Source organism: Elephas maximus, chromosome 5 (genome assembly GCF_024166365.1).
Source record: "Elephas maximus indicus isolate mEleMax1 chromosome 5, mEleMax1 primary haplotype, whole genome shotgun sequence".
In the NCBI taxonomy this organism is placed as follows: domain Eukaryota; kingdom Metazoa; phylum Chordata; class Mammalia; order Proboscidea; family Elephantidae; genus Elephas; species Elephas maximus.
In genome coordinates this window covers 42,347,954-42,365,514 of record NC_064823.1, presented here as the reverse complement: position 1 = coordinate 42,365,514, position 17,561 = coordinate 42,347,954, and the positions used below count along the sequence as shown (strand labels likewise).

Genomic DNA, 17,561 nt, shown 5'->3' with positions numbered 1-17,561 from the left:
ACAAAGGAGGGAGAAATACTAACTGAATAGGTTCCCATTCAGTCTGAGACTGGGAGTTTTGAGGTAAGAATGGGTTCTATACTTGATTCAGGCTGTCTTGTGACTCTTGGGTACAGCCACATCCCACCCCATTTATCCTAATTTTCTTAAGGAGAGATCATGGACTACATAAAGGATTAAATCAGCTAAACAATGGTGAAAGTGTATAAATGGTAAAGTTTAAGTGGATGTAGAATAATGCATCTTTTTAGTACTTCAAAACTGGCATATTTATTTTCTTCTCTCAAGATCTCAATTATAAGATCAGTATGGGAGATGTCACTTTGAGGACTGAGGTATGCCAGACCCTTAGTTGAAAATACCCTATGGTATTTTCAGTTCCCCAACATGTCTGTCAGTTTGTCATACAGTGGGGGCTTCTGTGTTGCTGCGATGCTGGAAGCTATGCCACTGGTATTCAGATACCAGCAGGGTCACCCATGGAGGACAGGTTTCAGCTGAGCTTCCACACTAAGATAGACTAGGAAGAAGGACCTGGCAGTCTATTTCTGAAAAGAATTAGCCAGTGAAAACCTTATGAATAGCAGCTGAACATTGTCTGATATAGTGCTGGAAGATGAGCCCCCCAGGTTGGAAGGCACTAAAACGACGACTGGGGAAGAGCTGTCTCCTCAAAGTAGGGTCGACCTTAATGATGTGGATGGAGTAAAGCTTTTGGGACCTTCATCTGCTGATGTGGCACAACTCAAAATGAGAAGAAACAGCTGCAAACATTCATTAACAATCGGAATGTGGAATGTATGCAGTATGAATCTAGGAAAATTGAAAACCATCAAAGATGAAATGGGACACATAAACATCGATACCCTAGGCACTAGTGAGCTGAAATGGACTGGCATTTTGAATCGGACAATCATACTATGCTGGGAATGACAACGTGAAGACGAATGGTGTTGCATTCATTGTCAAAAAGAACATTTCAAGATTTATTCTGAAGTACATGGGTGTCAGTGACAGGATACACTCTACCATTTCTCAAGCTGAAGGAACTGAAGAAAAAATTCAAGCCTTGAGTTGCAATAGCGAAGGATTGTATGGGGGAAAATATTAAACAGTGCAGGAAGCATCAAAAGAAGATGGAAGGAATACAGAAGGTCATCATACCAAAAAGAATTAGTCGACATTCAAACATTTCAAGAGGTAGTATATGATCAGGAACCGATGGTACTGAAGGAAGAGGTCCAAACTGCACTGAAGACACTGGTGAAAAACAAGGCTCCAGGAATTGAAGAAATATCAATTGAGATGCTTCAACAAATGGATGCAGCACTGGAAGTGCTCACTCGTCTATGCCAAGAAATTTGGAAGACAGCTACCTGGCCAAATGACTGGAAGAGATCCATATTTATGCCTATCCCCAAGAAAGATGATCCAACCAAATGCTAAAATTATCAAACAATATCATTAATATCACATGCAAGCAAAATTTTGCTGAAGATCATTCAAAAGCGACTATAGCAGTGTATTGACAGGGAACTGCCAGAAATTCAGGCTGGACTCAGAAGAGGACGTGGAACCAATGATATCATTGCTGATGTCAGATGGATCCTGGCTAAAAGCAGAGGATGCCAGAAAGATGATTACCTGTGTCTTATTGACTATGCAAAGGCATCCGACTGTGTGGATCATAACAAATTATGGATAACATGGCAAAGAATGGGAATTCAGAACACTTAATTGTGCTCATAAGGAACCTGTACATAGATCAAGAGGCAGTTGTTTGGACAGAACAAGGGGATACTACATGGTTTAAAGTCAGGAAAGGTGTGCATCAGGGTTTATCCTTTCACCATACCTATTCAATCTGTATGCTGAACAAATAATCAGAGAAACTGGACTATATGAAGAAGAACAGGGCATTGGGATTGGAGGAAGATTCATTAACAACCTGTGTTATGCAGATGACACAACCTTGCTTGCTGAAAGTGAAGAGGACTTGAAGCACTCAGTGATGAAGATCAAAAACCACAGCCTTCAGTATGAATTATACCTCAACATAAAGAAAAGAAAAATCCTCACAACTGGACCAACAAGCGACGTCATGATAAATGGAGAAAAGATTGAGGTTGTCAAGGATCTCATTTTACTTGGATGCATAATCAACACTCATGGAAGCAGCAGTCAAGAAATCAAAAGACGCATTGCATTGGGTAAATCTCCTGCAAAGGACCTCTTCAAAGTGTTGAAAAGCAAAGATGTCACCTTGAAGACTAAGGTGTACTTGACCCAAGTCATGGTATTTTCAGTAGCATCATATGTATGCGAAAGCTAGAGGATGAATAAGGAAGACTGAAGAAAAATTGACACCTTTGAATTGTGGTGTTGACGACGAATATTGAATATACATGGACTGCCAAAAGAACGAACATATCTGTCTTGAAAGAAGTAAATCAGAATGCTCCTTAGAAGCAAGGATGGCGAGACTGTGTCTTACATACTTTGGACATGTTGTCAGGAGGGATCAGTCCCTGGAGAAGGACATCATGCCTGGTAAAGCACAGGGTCAGCAGAAAAGAGGTAGACCCTCAAAGAGATGGATTGATACAGTGGCTGCAACAATGGCCTCAAGCATAACAACGATTGTGAGGACGGTGCAGGACTGGGCAGCGTTTTGTTCTGTTGTGCATAGGGTCTCTATGAGTCGGAACTGACTCGATGGCACCTAACAACAACAGTATTTTCAATTGTCTCATGTGCACATGAAAGCTGGACAATGAATAAGGAAGAAAGGAGAATTGATGCCTTTGAATTATGGTGTTGGGGAAGAATACTGTATATACCATGGACTGCTAGAAGAACTAATAAATCTGTCTTGGAAGAAGTACAGCCAGAATTCTCCTTAGAAGCATCTCATGTACCTTGGACATGTTATCAGGAGGTTATCAGTCCCTGGAATAGGACATCACAGTTGGCAAAGTAGAGGGTCAGCAAAAAAGAGGAAGACCCTCAGGGAGATGGTTTTACACAGTGGCTGTATCAATGGGGTCAAATGCAGCAATGATTGTGAGAATGGCCAGGACTGGACAGTGCTTCATCTTGTTATTCATAGGGTCACTATGAGTTGGAACTAATTCAATGGCACCTTACAAAAACAACATGGGGTTGTGTGGGGTGGGCTGGGGGATAGCATAATGAGAAGGATGGCAGGGGTACGGAGTAAGGGAGTCTGACTAATCCCCTCTCCCCACACCACTTGTCTAGAACTTCAGCTGGCTCATCTTCCTGTCTTTCAGTTGTAGCTTGAAGCCATCCTTGACAATGAGGACTGAGAAGGACACCCCCATGCATGTCTATACCACTCTCACTTAATCAAAGCTCTTACTCTGTTTATTAATAAATGGGCCTTTATTTGCCTGTCTCCCTCCCTAGGCTGGAAGGTGCTTGTTGAAACTGTTACTATAGTCCTTACAACAGAGTAGAGACTCAAAAATTATTTTTAATAAATGGATTATAAACCAAGGGAGAAGTAGGATTCAGTGATACAGCCTTCTTTTGGCTAGATGGACCTTTTTGCCTTTTTGGGGTTCTGTAAGCCTTTGGGCTGAAGAAAAAGTCCTAGAAGCTTTTGAGGTTTGGAGAGAATGAGCTATGTGTTCAGCTTTGGGGACAATTTTGGCTTTGGAAACCTAGTCAACCAGATGGTCTGAGGAGGATAAAGCAAGGCACTTAGACCTTGGTTGACTCTATACCGAGGAAAAGGGAATCTGCAGATTTCTTTCTAGGTTGTATAGTTCAGCTCACCAAGATATTAAAGAATAGGGATCCAAGCCAACTTGCTCACCAGGTATAAAGACTGTGTATGTGACTGGGAGCTTTTTTGTGTTACATCTCTTAGGAACCAGAATGTGATGGAGAAATAGAGGGTTAAATATCCCAAAACTTATGCTACAGCTATACGTGGAATTTGTTTGAAATGAGGATTTATGCTCTAAAACAACTTACAGAGGCAAGGGTTTCAGTAATATTGAATATTTTACTATATATCCTTTATATAAGGATCTCTGGTGGTACAGTGGTTAAAGTGCTCAGCTGCTAACTGAAAGGTCAGCTATTCCAACCCACCAGACATTCCATGGGAGAAGGATGTGGCAGTCTGCTCCCATAAAGATTTACAACCTTGGAAACCCTATGGGGCAGCTCTACTCTGTCCTATAGGGTCACTATGAGTTGGAATCAACTCAACAGCAATGGGCTTGGTTTTTTAATATCCTTTATGTAACAGAAAAATTACTTTTACTATGTACTAGATTTCTGTTTTTAAGTATCTAGAAAGAGAAGAAAGCAAAAGCTGGTATGTGTGCGTGTGTGTGTGTGTATGTAAGAGACCTGGCAAATAAACTGCCTTAAGAAGCACAAACAAAAGATGAATTTTGAAACCACTTGAATCCTCTACAAAAATCCGATGATGAAAATCATATTTCAACACGTGTAGCTCAAACATTATTCTGAAAAGCTAGAGTGACCGGCCATGTGTTAAATGATCAAACATGGTTAAATAACTAAGCTTTAGTTTGGAGGGATAAAGCTAACACCACCAACGAAGTCTAGATATAATCAAGTAATTTTAGATTTCTACTGTTTGTAGCTGGCATGTTTCATAAGAGAAGATACAAATGGTAGAATGGCTGAATATGCATAATAAAGAGATATTAAAAAATGATTTAAAAACGATTCCTAAATTGTCATTTGTGAAGGCATCATGTTAATGCTTTCCTTGTTTTGTTTTGTTTTTTTAATTACAAAAGAATTGGGGCGAAGGATCTTCTCCAGTGTCAGAGTAAGTTTCCTTAAATTCTTCTCTCTTTAAGTAACTTCCTTTTTTCATACATTGCATTTATTGTTTCTTTACACACATAAGTTTCGTAAAACTGTTTTTTTCTCATGTTTAATATTCTTCTTGCTTCTCAATGTCCCCTAGTAAATTATGTGCCATTCCTCTTTCTCTCCCTTCTTTCCTCATTTTCCTTTCTTCTGATCCCTCTTTCTTCAGTCCAGATCTCAATTTCCTTTTAACTCTCTTTAGAGATACTGCTGATTTCAGCTTCTCCAGCAATTTTCAAGGTTTGTTTTCAAAGATCCAAATACTTAATATGGGATTCCCTGCACTGTATGTGAGAAATGGAAATGAGTGAAATAAAGAATAACCTTTGGCCCTTGTAGTCCTTGAGGTCCAGGAGGTCCTGGGGGACCCTAAATAAAGAAAAGATACAAAAATTTTTAAAGGAGCAGGTATATGTATTAAAATACACGTTTTAAATAATAATTACACTATACACCTCTCTTATTTCTGTCAGAATCAAATATTCCCCAAAGTCGATTTGCAACGGGGGAAAATTTCACAGTTTTACATAATTGTAAAAACTACTTACTTATATGCTAAAGTATCAACCTATTTTGGTCAGAATTGCACAGAAGAGGCCTTTGGACTGATTCTGTAAGACAATGGAAAATTGTTGCTGTGTCCTACATTCCTCTTTTGGGGATGAATTAGCCTACAAAAATTACCTGTGTTTCTAGATATTTCTCCCCAAAAGGCTCTGATTTCCCAAACACCAAAGCTATATTATTAAGGACTTTTAAGAAAAATAACAGTAACTTTTTCTTTTCTTTACTTTTTCACTAAGCAAACAAAGCAACTCAACTGGGACAAAATGCCACTAAAGTTTATTAATATCAAGAAACATAAAATTAAATATCAGATAAAAACAACAGCTACATTAGTACTGTTATGACTGGCATGCATCAACACCAAATAGAAAGTCACAAACCACAGAAATCATGCAATAGGAGTTACCGTGACAGTTAAGGTGGTAATCCTCTGTGGGGAAAATTTATTGACAAAGACAAAGTTACCTATTTTGTGTGCCAAAGTACAATAACACATTCTTGAAATAACCAACTTTTTGAATATGTTTTGGCAAGTCTGATGTCTTATAAGGAATGGACAAGATACTGAGAAAACATTCTATCTTCAAGGGAATACAGTATGGTTGTAAATAGTTTTTAAAAAACAATTTTTTAGAATTTTATTTAAAGAAATCTATGGATAAAGAAAAAAGAAACTGTCAAAGTTTTAATTAACCTTAATTTAAAGAAAAGTAGTTACAGCTTGAAAAATGTAATCAATGTTACTGAATTGTACATGTAGAAATTGTTAAATTGGTGTATGTTTTGCTGTGTCTATTCTCAAAAACAATAATGAAATAAATAAAATTAAAATATTATTTAGTAAAACAGTACACATTAAAGTTACAACACATTAACTGTGAACTAGACACTTTGCTATTCATTAGAAATCTATTGTAGAAAGTACCTTGATTAAAGAAAACTGAAATATCCAACTGCATAACTAATATCTTTTTCTTCTTTTTAAGAGTGTAGCTCATTTGTTGCATTACAATTAACTTATTTTATTCTGGTGCTGTGACTGATCTATATGAATCAACATAGAATTAATATAATTTCTTAGTGTGAAGTGTTTCAGTTATGTAACAAAATACAGTCTCTCAAAGTATGAATCTCTAAAACACCTGATCCCTAATACACGAATCACGTTTTTGTATTAATATTTCGTAGTCTAGGTCTTGGGCTAAAAGTTCTATTGGGCCCATAACCACTTTGTAAAATCATAGAGGGAAAAACATTTTCCATCAGAGACTCTGGTCATAGAGAAACACTATGCAATTATACGTAAACCTGTGGTTATCAGTTTAACATTACTGCTTTGTTTTCTACTACTCCATTCCAATCTCTGACTCAGGTTGTTGTTGCTGTTTAAATGATTATTGTCGTAAAAAGTAATTTTAAAAAGACCTATTTTGCTTCAAACACTTAACTGACTCTCCAGTGACACGGTATCACCATTCCTTAGAAAACAATATATTTATGCATATATACCAATGGTTACATCACTATTCCATGACAAAATCAGTCATGGTCATGACAGCTTCAGAGAAAACATTATAGGAAAAAAACCAGTGCTTCTAAAACAAAAGGCAAAATGGTCACAAACTGGACATAATGTTATAAAAAATCAGGGCCCAGATTTTATACCATCAGATCTGTGTAACATAGGCACCACTTACTTTATTTCAAGAGATTCACCTAGGGGAAGAGTTGGCTATATTGTTATGAGAAAGCTACTTCTTCATTTCTATAGTGTAGATAAGTCATTTAAACAAGGCTATTACAGTCAGAATAATTTTTTTTTATCATTGCCTCCCAATTACATATTGCAGAAGGCAGTGCTAAATTTGAACTCTCTGAGGTTTTCCAATATGCTCCACAGACAAATTAATATTTTCCACCAGAACATGAAGTCAGTCTGTCTTTTAAAAAAAGAAATTAAGCATAACAACATGTTTTATAATGAGTTACATAACAAAAGAATATTATTAATGGTAACTGAACTATCTAACAGATATTTAAATGATTTTGTTAAATAACTATGTTTGTGAGACCTGGAAATTGCAGAGGGCAGGCTCCATCCAGTTAATATAAGAGCAAAAGACAGCAAACTAAATGAACTTCACGAATACATAGTTTTTAACACCGCCCTAGGCACCAACATTCAGGTACACAGAGAAGTCTTAAAACATTGGTTCGCCTTGAACTTCTTGTATCTAGTTCCTTTAAGTTAAAGCTACATAAACTCACCAGGGTTCTCTCTTGAACTCCAGCAATGATTTGAAAACCAGAATTTTCGGTAATGATAGAGAAAGATATATTCTCCAGTGAGACATGAAGTGAAATGGGCGCCATGAGCTAGAGCAACTGTGAATTGGTGGGAGCTTATCGGGCTGATTTGTGGTTTATTCCTTGAGATGCTCACGCGAATCTCTTTGGCACTAAAGGTTATTTTCTTTCATTTCTCAAAATGATGCAAGCTGAAAATCACCCATGATTCACACTAGAGAAGAGGTTTATTTTAGATGGTGCTGAGAATATTTAAAAGCTTGTGTTAGGAAACAAGAAGTTTTACTGCTAATTGTAGAAAAATAGCACCCTGAATAAAGATAAAGATAAATGGTTTATGGCAATTGTTCATGTGAATAATTTTTGATAGAGGCAACAGTAAAATTTTATATTTCTAATGTGATTTTTTAATATTACTGTAATATACTCATTTATCTAATTAGATTAACTTAGCAGATTTTTTGAAGTGATAATGAAAAGAAATCTGCAAAACTGTGAATATCCATCACTAGTTAGAGAATTAGAAGAGTAAATATCTACTACCTCTTCTCAGTCTAATGGCTATTTGACTTATTGGATTTTATTAGAAACTCTTGGTCCACCGGAATACTATGTTAGGAAAATCAATACATACTTTTGAAGTGAAAAAAATATATGAGCTATTCATAAACACAGCATATAATTTTCCAAGCAGCCCTATAAGAATGATAAATCCTATAGGGTCACTATGAGTTGGAATTGACTCGACGGCAATGGGTTAAATCCTTGGGGTGAGGCATAAGCATGAACTAGTTGACTTTGATGGACATTGGCTGGATCACTGTCGTGTAGAACTTGAAGTGATGAAAAACAAGAAACCAAGAGAGAACAAATATCATTGCATATTAAGATGCAGGTGGCAAACTTTTTAAAAGTATAGTGCTTTTAGGCACATTAGCAAAAACTGTTCAGACTCTCATTTATATATATATATATATATATAACCCTGAGAATAATATTAGATTTAATGGACTTATGCAAAAAATCTATTCTGATAACATCCTCATTTTACAGGTGAGATCAATGAAGTACAGACACATCAAGTGACTTTCCCCAAAATGACTCAGCTAGTTAGCAAAAGGAAGATCAAAATCGAGATTTCAGTTTTAGGGTAAACGTAGCTTGATCATACCTGGCCCTATTCATGCAAAGAATGCTCTAACTTTCACTCTCAAAATTTTTCAGAAAATGGTTAGAAATATTGGAACATTTTTCGGGGAGGTAAAAGAATGGATACCTCTTACAACCGGTAGCTAGAATTATGGAGCCACTGGAAGTAGGTTGAGGGAAACTTACAACATTGCTAATATCATGTTTTAAAAAAGTGTCCCTATATAAGTAAGAACTTTATAAATACAGTAGGTACCAAAACTTTGTATTCTCTGCCTCTGTCTCTCTCTCCACACACAGATATCAACTTGGCAGGGAAAGGAAACAATTTAGAAAGTTGGTTCTGGAAATTGAGGATAGCCCAGAGGCTGCTGCTTATATCTAACCCACTTATGCTGAGGAACACTAATTCAAGCCATTGACTGAATATGCTGTCTAAGTAACATTCCTCCAAACAACAAGCATGCTTTTCTTTACATTTTACCAGAAGAAAGGGAATGAAAAGAACAGAAATATAGGTTGAGCTGAAGATAGATCCTGTAAAAATGATTTAATAGATGCTTTACTACTTAAAAATGGTAGTGGTAGCAAGGGACTTATAGAAATGTAGATCTACCATAATTAGATAATGTTAGTAAAATCAAAGAACAGAAAAATAACTGAAACAGCACAAAATCACAGAGGACTGTTTAAAACAACTTATTCGGCTTTCAAGCAAAGAAATGCTTGTATGTATGAATTAAGTAGAATCACTCATTCTACCAATTACAGTTTATTTAATATTTACATGCCCAGATCTGTGTCAGGAACTTTGAGGGATACAGAATAAGCATAAGACACGTTTCTTTTCACCAAGAAATTTACAGTTTGGCAAGAGGCCAGACTAAAATCAATTATGCAATTTGAGAACAATTAAATGTTAAACTGGTGTGCTCTGATGTCTAATAGTTAAAAGGATTAAAGAGGAAGAACTCATCTGGATGGCAGCAGTGGATTGCTAGATAGGATTTAGGTGGGTGAAAGAAAGGAAGGAAGAGTGGAAGGAACTCAGAGAAAAATGGGAGAAGGATTTGTATACCAAAAACCAAAACCAAACCCAGTGCCGTCAAGTCGATTCCGACTCATAGCGACCCCGTAGGACAGAGAACTGCCCCATAGAGTTTCCAAGGAGCGCCTGGCAGATTCAAACTGCCGACTCTTTGGTTAGCAGCTGTAGCACTTAACCACTACGCCACCAGGGTTTCCTCTGAGCAGATTAGAGCCACCAAAATAATGACAGCTCAGGAGCTTTGAAGTGATACGCACTATGGGCTAGAAGGGTAAAGAGGCACTAGGGGCAGAAGAATTGGTCAAGGGGTTGTTGCAACATTAGGCATGAAATAGGGTGCATGCCTCGTAATGGGAATAGAGAGTATGGGGCACCGCAATAAGATACTTTTAAAGAGGGAATAGCAGTATTCTTGTGAGATGTATTGGATGAAGGATAAGAATAGTATTAAAATGACTCTAAGGTTTGTATCCCAAGAAATTCAAAGATTTACGGTATCACCAACAGAAAATGGTTAGTTAAGAAAAGGAATCAGTTGGATAGATAGGAAAATTAGTATGATTGTGTGTAGTGGTAGAAGTTCATGGAGTAATGGTGCATCAATAGTGGAAATAGTCTGGAAGCTGGAGGTACCTGCAGATAAGAGCTGGAGATAAAAGACTTGGGAGCCACATGGTGGAGAAACACAGAAGAAGTGATTCTACCAAGAAAACAGCAGATATTTGTGGATACCAAAAATTAGGGGGATAGACCAAGAAAATGTAAATGTCAAAATAGTGATCTATCATAGGAGAAATGAAAGTTAAAAAAAAAAAAAAGAGAGATTTTCAAAAGGAAGGTGGTTTAGTATAAATGTCCCAGAAAATCAAGGGTGCTGGGTACAATGGATTTGACCTTGAGGTTATTATGGACGTTTGGAAGAGCAGTTTCAACAGAACGATGATAGAGGGTAGAATACCTGGGTCTAAGCATGGAAAGGATATAATGGGAAGCAAAGGTAGTGAATACGAGCCACATACTCAATGGATTTTGACATTAACGGAAGGAAAAAAGAAAATGGAATTGTAGCAGTAGTAGAAAATACTTACATAGGGCTTGCTATGTGCCAGGAACTGTTCTAAGTGCATAATACATTTTTAGCTATTTACTATACACAACAACCTTTGAGGTAGTTACTACTATAACCTAATTTTACAGATGAGAAAACTGAGGCACGGAGAAGTTAAGTAATTTGGCCAGGGCATACATTTAGTAACCAGGACAGCTGAGATGTGACTCCAGGCAACTCTAGCTCCAGCTCTGTAAGATGTGTACTTGCTTTGCTATGCTCCCATTCCAAGCAAGGAGGCAAACCTTAGACAAATTAACACAAAGTTTAAGCCTGACAATACTTAAATTAAGCAGAGTTGAAAGTAGAAGGGAGAGAATGTGTTGAAAAGGAGAGATTGAAAATGCTATGAAATAAAGAGGTGAAACTGGGGCAGGGAGAACAGGCTGGAATCGGAAGGACAGGGAGAAGGTATGATTTGCACAGTGGAGTCCTCGGAGATCAGGGGAGTGGAAGCTAATATTTACACCCATTACACAGATGCTCGTCGGTGTCGGCCTCTGTGGCAGGGAAGGGAGGAGTCACTTGCCTGCAAGGCTTCGTGGAGATTGCCATTGTAGTCTATGATTTCAGTGGCTCCTTGATCCCCTTTTTGACCAGGTGGACCCTACAAAAAAAAAACAGCCAAGGAAAATGATGGGAATTAGTATGGTTTATAGGCAGGACTGTGACAAAAAAACGGAAATGGCAACTTTCATCTCTCTCTGACCACTGCATCCCTACTAAGGCCCAAATGCATTTTAGAATAAATATGTTCAAATTTTGTTCTGATTTCAAAGGAGGCAAACAACTCGAACTTTCTGACTATAGTAGATTAAAGATATGAAATCTGATAAGATATGATTTAATCCCTGCAACTGTTTTCTGAAAATTATATAGACTAATCTGACTTGCAAAATTTTATTGGTGTTATTTGTATTTATTAAGCCAATTCTTAATCTCTTTCTATGCATCTACACCTAATAGGTTTCTTGCTCATTCTTTTAAGAGGATGGAGTCCCTGGGTGGCACAAACAATTAAGCACAGGAACAATAGCCAAAAGGGCTGGCAGCTCGAACCCACCAAGAGATGCCTCAGAAGACAGGCCTAGCGATCTGCTTCTGAAAGGTCACAGCCTTGAAAACCCTATGGACTCCTTTAAGAGGAAAGAACATGGTTCTGTAGGAAATGCTTGGCTTCCCCAACAGGAATAGAATACCACTAAAATTAAACCAAACAGGGAACAAAAAGGAGAATATATATTGTTCTTGAAACTTTTACCCTAGTCATTAGCTCCGCCACTTAATTTCCATTAGTCATGTCCTAATTCTCTGCTTGTTTTTTTAAAAGGCTCTGAACATTTGGGTTATTTCTTTCTTTTATAAATTGGATTAATTGAAAAATGGAAACTTCTATTTTAGTTGGATGACTATAGCAGAGGGAAAGTAGATAGGGGGAGATCTTTATAAATTCTTCCCATGAAGCTTACTTTATGTGTTAGAATCCCCACACTCATTGATCCCAGTGAAAAAAAAATTAAAAACCAAGGAGAAAAGGGGGAGGGTTGCAGCCACAATTACAGTGGTTTACCTCTATTGCTATTATTGGGTACTTTTTAGTCCAGGTGCCTTGGGAAATGCAACACGGACACATCCTTTAAATCTGGACTTGTAGGGGGCAAAAGCTTAGATGAAAGGCACACTCACCCTTGGCCCCAGGGCTCCGGAGTCCCCTTTGTCTCCACGATCACCCTTTCCCCAGTGAAAAGAGAAAAACACAATTAGTAGTGAGGTCAACAGTCTAGAAATCTCTCAGATCTAAGGATGTATTTATACCCTATAGCAGCACCTTTAATATAAAATTCTGAAGTGGAAAACCACCACCAAGATGGCAAATGCTTCTTTAAGATGTAGCTTGCAGGGAATTAAAATTCCCCATTTCAGATAATAGAATATCTTAGAACAAGAATATCCATAGTAACTCTCTCACTACCTGGGATCTTTCAATTCAAAGAAAGTGGTTTCTATGGCACCTAAAGTAAGCTTTTATCCTCCACATAAAGCCATGTTCTTGGCTTTCTATGAAGAGATTTGGGAAAAAAGTCAAGCAATTGGGTTGTTTGTTCTCTGAGAAGAAAAGCACAGATAATCAGGACAGGAAAGGAATGGACAGCTCCTTCTATGGCGAATTAGAAGGGAAAGGTCACTGGCTAGGTCTCCCTCTAATGATGGTGGCTGAGGAAAAGTTTATATATACATATATATATATATATATATATATATATATATATAAACAGTTGCCGTTAAGTCACTTCTGACTCATGGCGGCACTGTGTGTTGCAGAGTGAAACTGTGCTCCATAGGGTTTTTGACGTCTGATTTTGCAGAAGTAGGTTGCCAAGGCACCTCTTCCAAGGTACTTCTGGGTGAATTTGACCCTCCAACTTTTCAGTCAGTAGCTAAGCGTGTTAACCATTTGCACCCCCCAGGGACTTCTAAGAAACTGTTATAGGTGTAGGTATTTTATCACTCAGATGGGGCTGGAGTAGATAGCAGGTAGCTAGAACAGGTTGGGAGGGCTGAAGTTCAGGGGCAGGGCAAACCCCAGCTCTCTTTTTTTCAGTGCAATATGAAAATCTCTGAAGTTCCATTTATGGTGCCATTACCCTGGCTGGGAGACAATAGGGTAGTCCTAGCCCCAAATTGTACCTGCTTGGCTCCAAGAACACTCAAAATTCTCAGAAATCTAATACAAAACTTTTTGAGGTTTCAACTTGTGTGGATCTGAAGGTTCTTTGAAATTGCCTTAAATTTATAGTCTGTTTTCAATATGGAATTCAAAGAATTTTTATATGTCTTTACACATATACTACATATTCCTATAAACTGGGTAGGGAACAGTGAAGATAAGCAGGAAAAAGTATTACTTTTTTTTGTATCCCCATTATGCTAATAACATTGGCCATAATAATTAAAATTACTATAGAATGGAGAATTAATAAGCACTCTCTGTTTTCCTCATTTTTGTATCCATTTTTCCACATTATTAGCTAACATCATTTTACATAATATAATTCTAACAGTGTATATGTCATTGCAGATATTATTAAGAACATAACAAAGGAAGAATTTCGACTGGTGGTAAAATTTTAATGCGATGAAGGGAGACAACTAACTTAAAGGCAAAGTATAATTTAAAGATTTATCACTAAGATAACCTGAGAATAAAAAATAAGAGTATACAATACATAATTTAATTTAAATAAAGTACTTAACATTTTCCAAAGAAGAAGCGATTTTCCTGAAACAGGAAATGCAACTTCTTTTAAAGAACAGTCTTAAGTACAAGAACACACAAAAACAAACAAGATGGAACAAACTAATTGTTTTGAGATATCTTCATAGGGAAGAAATTAATACAATGCCACTGTGTGGAGGAGTTTAATTTAAAACACCATTCTCTGTGAAAAAGGCAAAAACCAGAGCTCATGATGGCTGCGCAGTACCTTAAAATGGCTACCCCGTGTTGTTACTGACCTTGGACCCCTTTGGGCCTCTAGTTCCTGATTCACCTGGCTTCCCCTATTACAGGAGAATATAAAGATGAAAAAGAGACATGACAGAGGAGATAAGAACAGAAAAAAAAATTAGCAGTGACTCAGAATAATGAAGAGAAAATAGAAACACTTTATTTTAACTGCCTCAATTGATGGCTCTATACAATGTTGGTTATGATAACACTAAACGTATCATCAATGTATAATTAGTCCATTCTCTAGTTTCCCCATCAGCCTCCATTCCATTTTATCTCTGAAGACTGCCCCACCTGAGTGAATGGGGAAGAGTTTTGTATATTATTCTCATTACTCTCAACAATGGTTGTCTGCATAAATTTCCTTTTCATCAAAGAATAAATCATTTCCTTTGTCTCTAAGATGGGTTATTAAAATAAAGTGTTACCACATTAGTTTTCAGGGAGTTTAGATGAATAAAGACAGAACAGTCAAACCCTCAGCTCTAATATTTTCAAGGTGTTGCACATAATCAAGTTACCATAGAAACCAACACAGCGCATATCAACAGGGTTTTCTCAGTAAGCTCCAAAACGCGTGAGTGATAAAAGTGTTAATATGACAACAGCTCCCCTTTAACAGGTGGATGTGTTATTCAATTTGTTCACCAAAGAGCACTGAGTAAACTGGAAAAGTTGAATTGTAAAATCATTTCTGAAAAGAACCAATTGGTGTACATTTCTATAAATCATTTGTGATTTTGATAGTTTAATACCCGTTCAGGACTTTTACTTTAGTTTCATGTTCTAAAGCAAGTGGGACACATTTCCAGACCAAAGAGTGTTATTTTCCAATGTAAGAATGACTAACCTTTGGTCCAGGGGCTCCAGGCTCCCCTCGCTCCCCTCTTCCCGGAGGCCCTGCCTCCCCACGTTCACCCTGTCATAAATTGTACAATATGTAAATGGCAACCCCCAGGTTAGTCCCTGTGGATTAATTGATGAGTTAAATAAAATCAATAAAGCAGAGAGTTACCACTTATTTAACATGTGCCCAGGACTGTATCAATATCTTAACATGCATTATCTTATTTAATAATCAAAACACCTATGCAAAGTTAGTATCTTCACCTCCATTTTACAGATAAGGAAATGGTTTGGTAAATGCCTGTCAGATACTTATGTTGGTAAATAGACTTTAAAGGAAATTGATAAGGGCATCGTTAAGTCAGAAATGAACATACATTTTCACTCCATAGCTACTTTTTAAGCACTACTGAGAAGAAGCGTGGCAAAGTGGTTTTGTAATCTGACTTCCTGGGTTTTAATCCTGGCTCTGCTATTTACCAGGTCTGTGTTTGGGAAAGTTAGTTAAGTTTTGTAAGCCTTAGTTTCCTCTGTAAAATGGGGAAAATTATTGTACTGATCTCATAATTTACGAACATAAAGCGCTTAGAGTGGTGAAAGGCACACAGATGTTGCATATTTTTGCAATATACATAGCTCTGCTACACAGGGCTGTACTCAAGAAGCTAGTGATTCAGTTAGATAAGATTCACATGAACAAAATACTTAAGAATTAAGGAACAATATAACGCTGTATGTGAGAAAGAAGCAACCCTACAGGGTTCCTAATTGTCCAGATTGGCTCTACGGAGTAAGACAAATCTTCAATTTTTGAATAAATCTTTCTATACGCAAACCTCTGATCATTTCTTAAGATGAATTCCTAGTTGGGGAATTGCTGGGACAAAAAGTATGAGCATGTTAAAAGCTTACCAAATTGCCTCCAAGAAGATGGTGACATTTTACATCGAAACACAGAGTAGAGAGTGTCTGGCTTCTCCCATCACTGGTAGAATTACAATAATCAAACCAGTGTGGGATTCAGGCTGACAGAGGCATGTTTATGGAAGAGAGAGGCACTCTCCTCACTGAAGGATGGATTCATTTTGGAGGAGGAGAAGTTAAGATTGGATCCATGGTGGGTGATGTAGGACTTTATCCTTATCTCTATCATGACCACTCTGGCAAGCCTTGGTGGTTTTGTAGGGGAGGTGGGATAGATTAGGGCAAGAGTTAAGACAAACAGGAGGAAAGATGGTAGGGAATTCAGTAGGTTTCTAGGCATGAACTGAGGAGGGTATGAATATGGAGAGGTTGGGAGAAAGGCAAGGGACTTGCCCAGATGAAGGAGACTGAAAAAAGGGACCAGAGTAAATTTTCCAGAGATTAGAGGCTGTTAGTATATAAAAATTCTATCTAAAAGAGAGTATAGTACTTGGTGCTTCTTTTAATATTTTACTTTAAAAATTACAGAAAAATTCTAAAATAGCAGCTATAAACATATTTTAGGGAAAACCAAAAACCTTTAAAAATTATTTATCTGTAAAATACCACAGGGGTGAAATCTATATATATTTACATAGAATCACTTTTTATTACAAGGCCTTTGATCAGTTTGTTATCACTCTCTAAAATTATTTATCTACTCGTTTACTTTTTTCTCTCCCTCACCAGTCCCTCACACTTACTGGAGCAGAAGCTTCAGGAAAAGTAGAGACTCTTTGTTGCATTTACTCCCCATTCTCAAATACTAGAAAATACATGGATATATATTAGCCCATTGCTGTCAAGTCGATTCTAACTCATAGCGACCTTACATGACAGAATAGAGCTGCCCCATAGGGTTTCCAAGGAGCGCCCAGTGGATTTGAACTGCTGACCTTTTGGTTAGCAGCTGTAGCTCTTGACCACTACACCACCAGGGTTTCCTAGATATATACATGTATGTGTATTATACATAGCCAAAAATATATACATATATATATTTTTCTGAATTAATGAATAAACTCGTCATTCAAAATATTTTAAAAACATTTTGACTAAAGCCGCATTTCTTTAGACTGTTCTAGGTCTACTGGAGTAGTATGTGTTTTAAAAGTATTTGGTCTGTAAAATTATGTGTGGGGGAGTTCTTCATAAACAGTAATTCATGTTGATGTTACAGA

The 17,561-nt window shown here is 37.2% G+C and overlaps 1 protein-coding gene across 1 annotated transcript in view; it reads right to left on the bottom strand.

The window, feature by feature from the left end:
* Positions 1-17,561, bottom strand: part of COL25A1 (collagen type XXV alpha 1 chain) — a 535,067-nt gene that overhangs the window by 38,805 nt on the left and 478,701 nt on the right. The window contains exons 20-25 of the mRNA XM_049885528.1: positions 15,422-15,490; positions 14,577-14,621; positions 12,747-12,791; positions 11,590-11,667; positions 5,855-5,878; positions 5,206-5,250 (exon numbers count right to left, since the gene is read on the bottom strand). Coding sequence (XP_049741485.1) covers positions 5,206-5,250; positions 5,855-5,878; positions 11,590-11,667; positions 12,747-12,791; positions 14,577-14,621; positions 15,422-15,490 — 306 coding nt within the window. The remainder of the gene's footprint in view (positions 1-5,205; positions 5,251-5,854; positions 5,879-11,589; positions 11,668-12,746; positions 12,792-14,576; positions 14,622-15,421; positions 15,491-17,561) is intronic.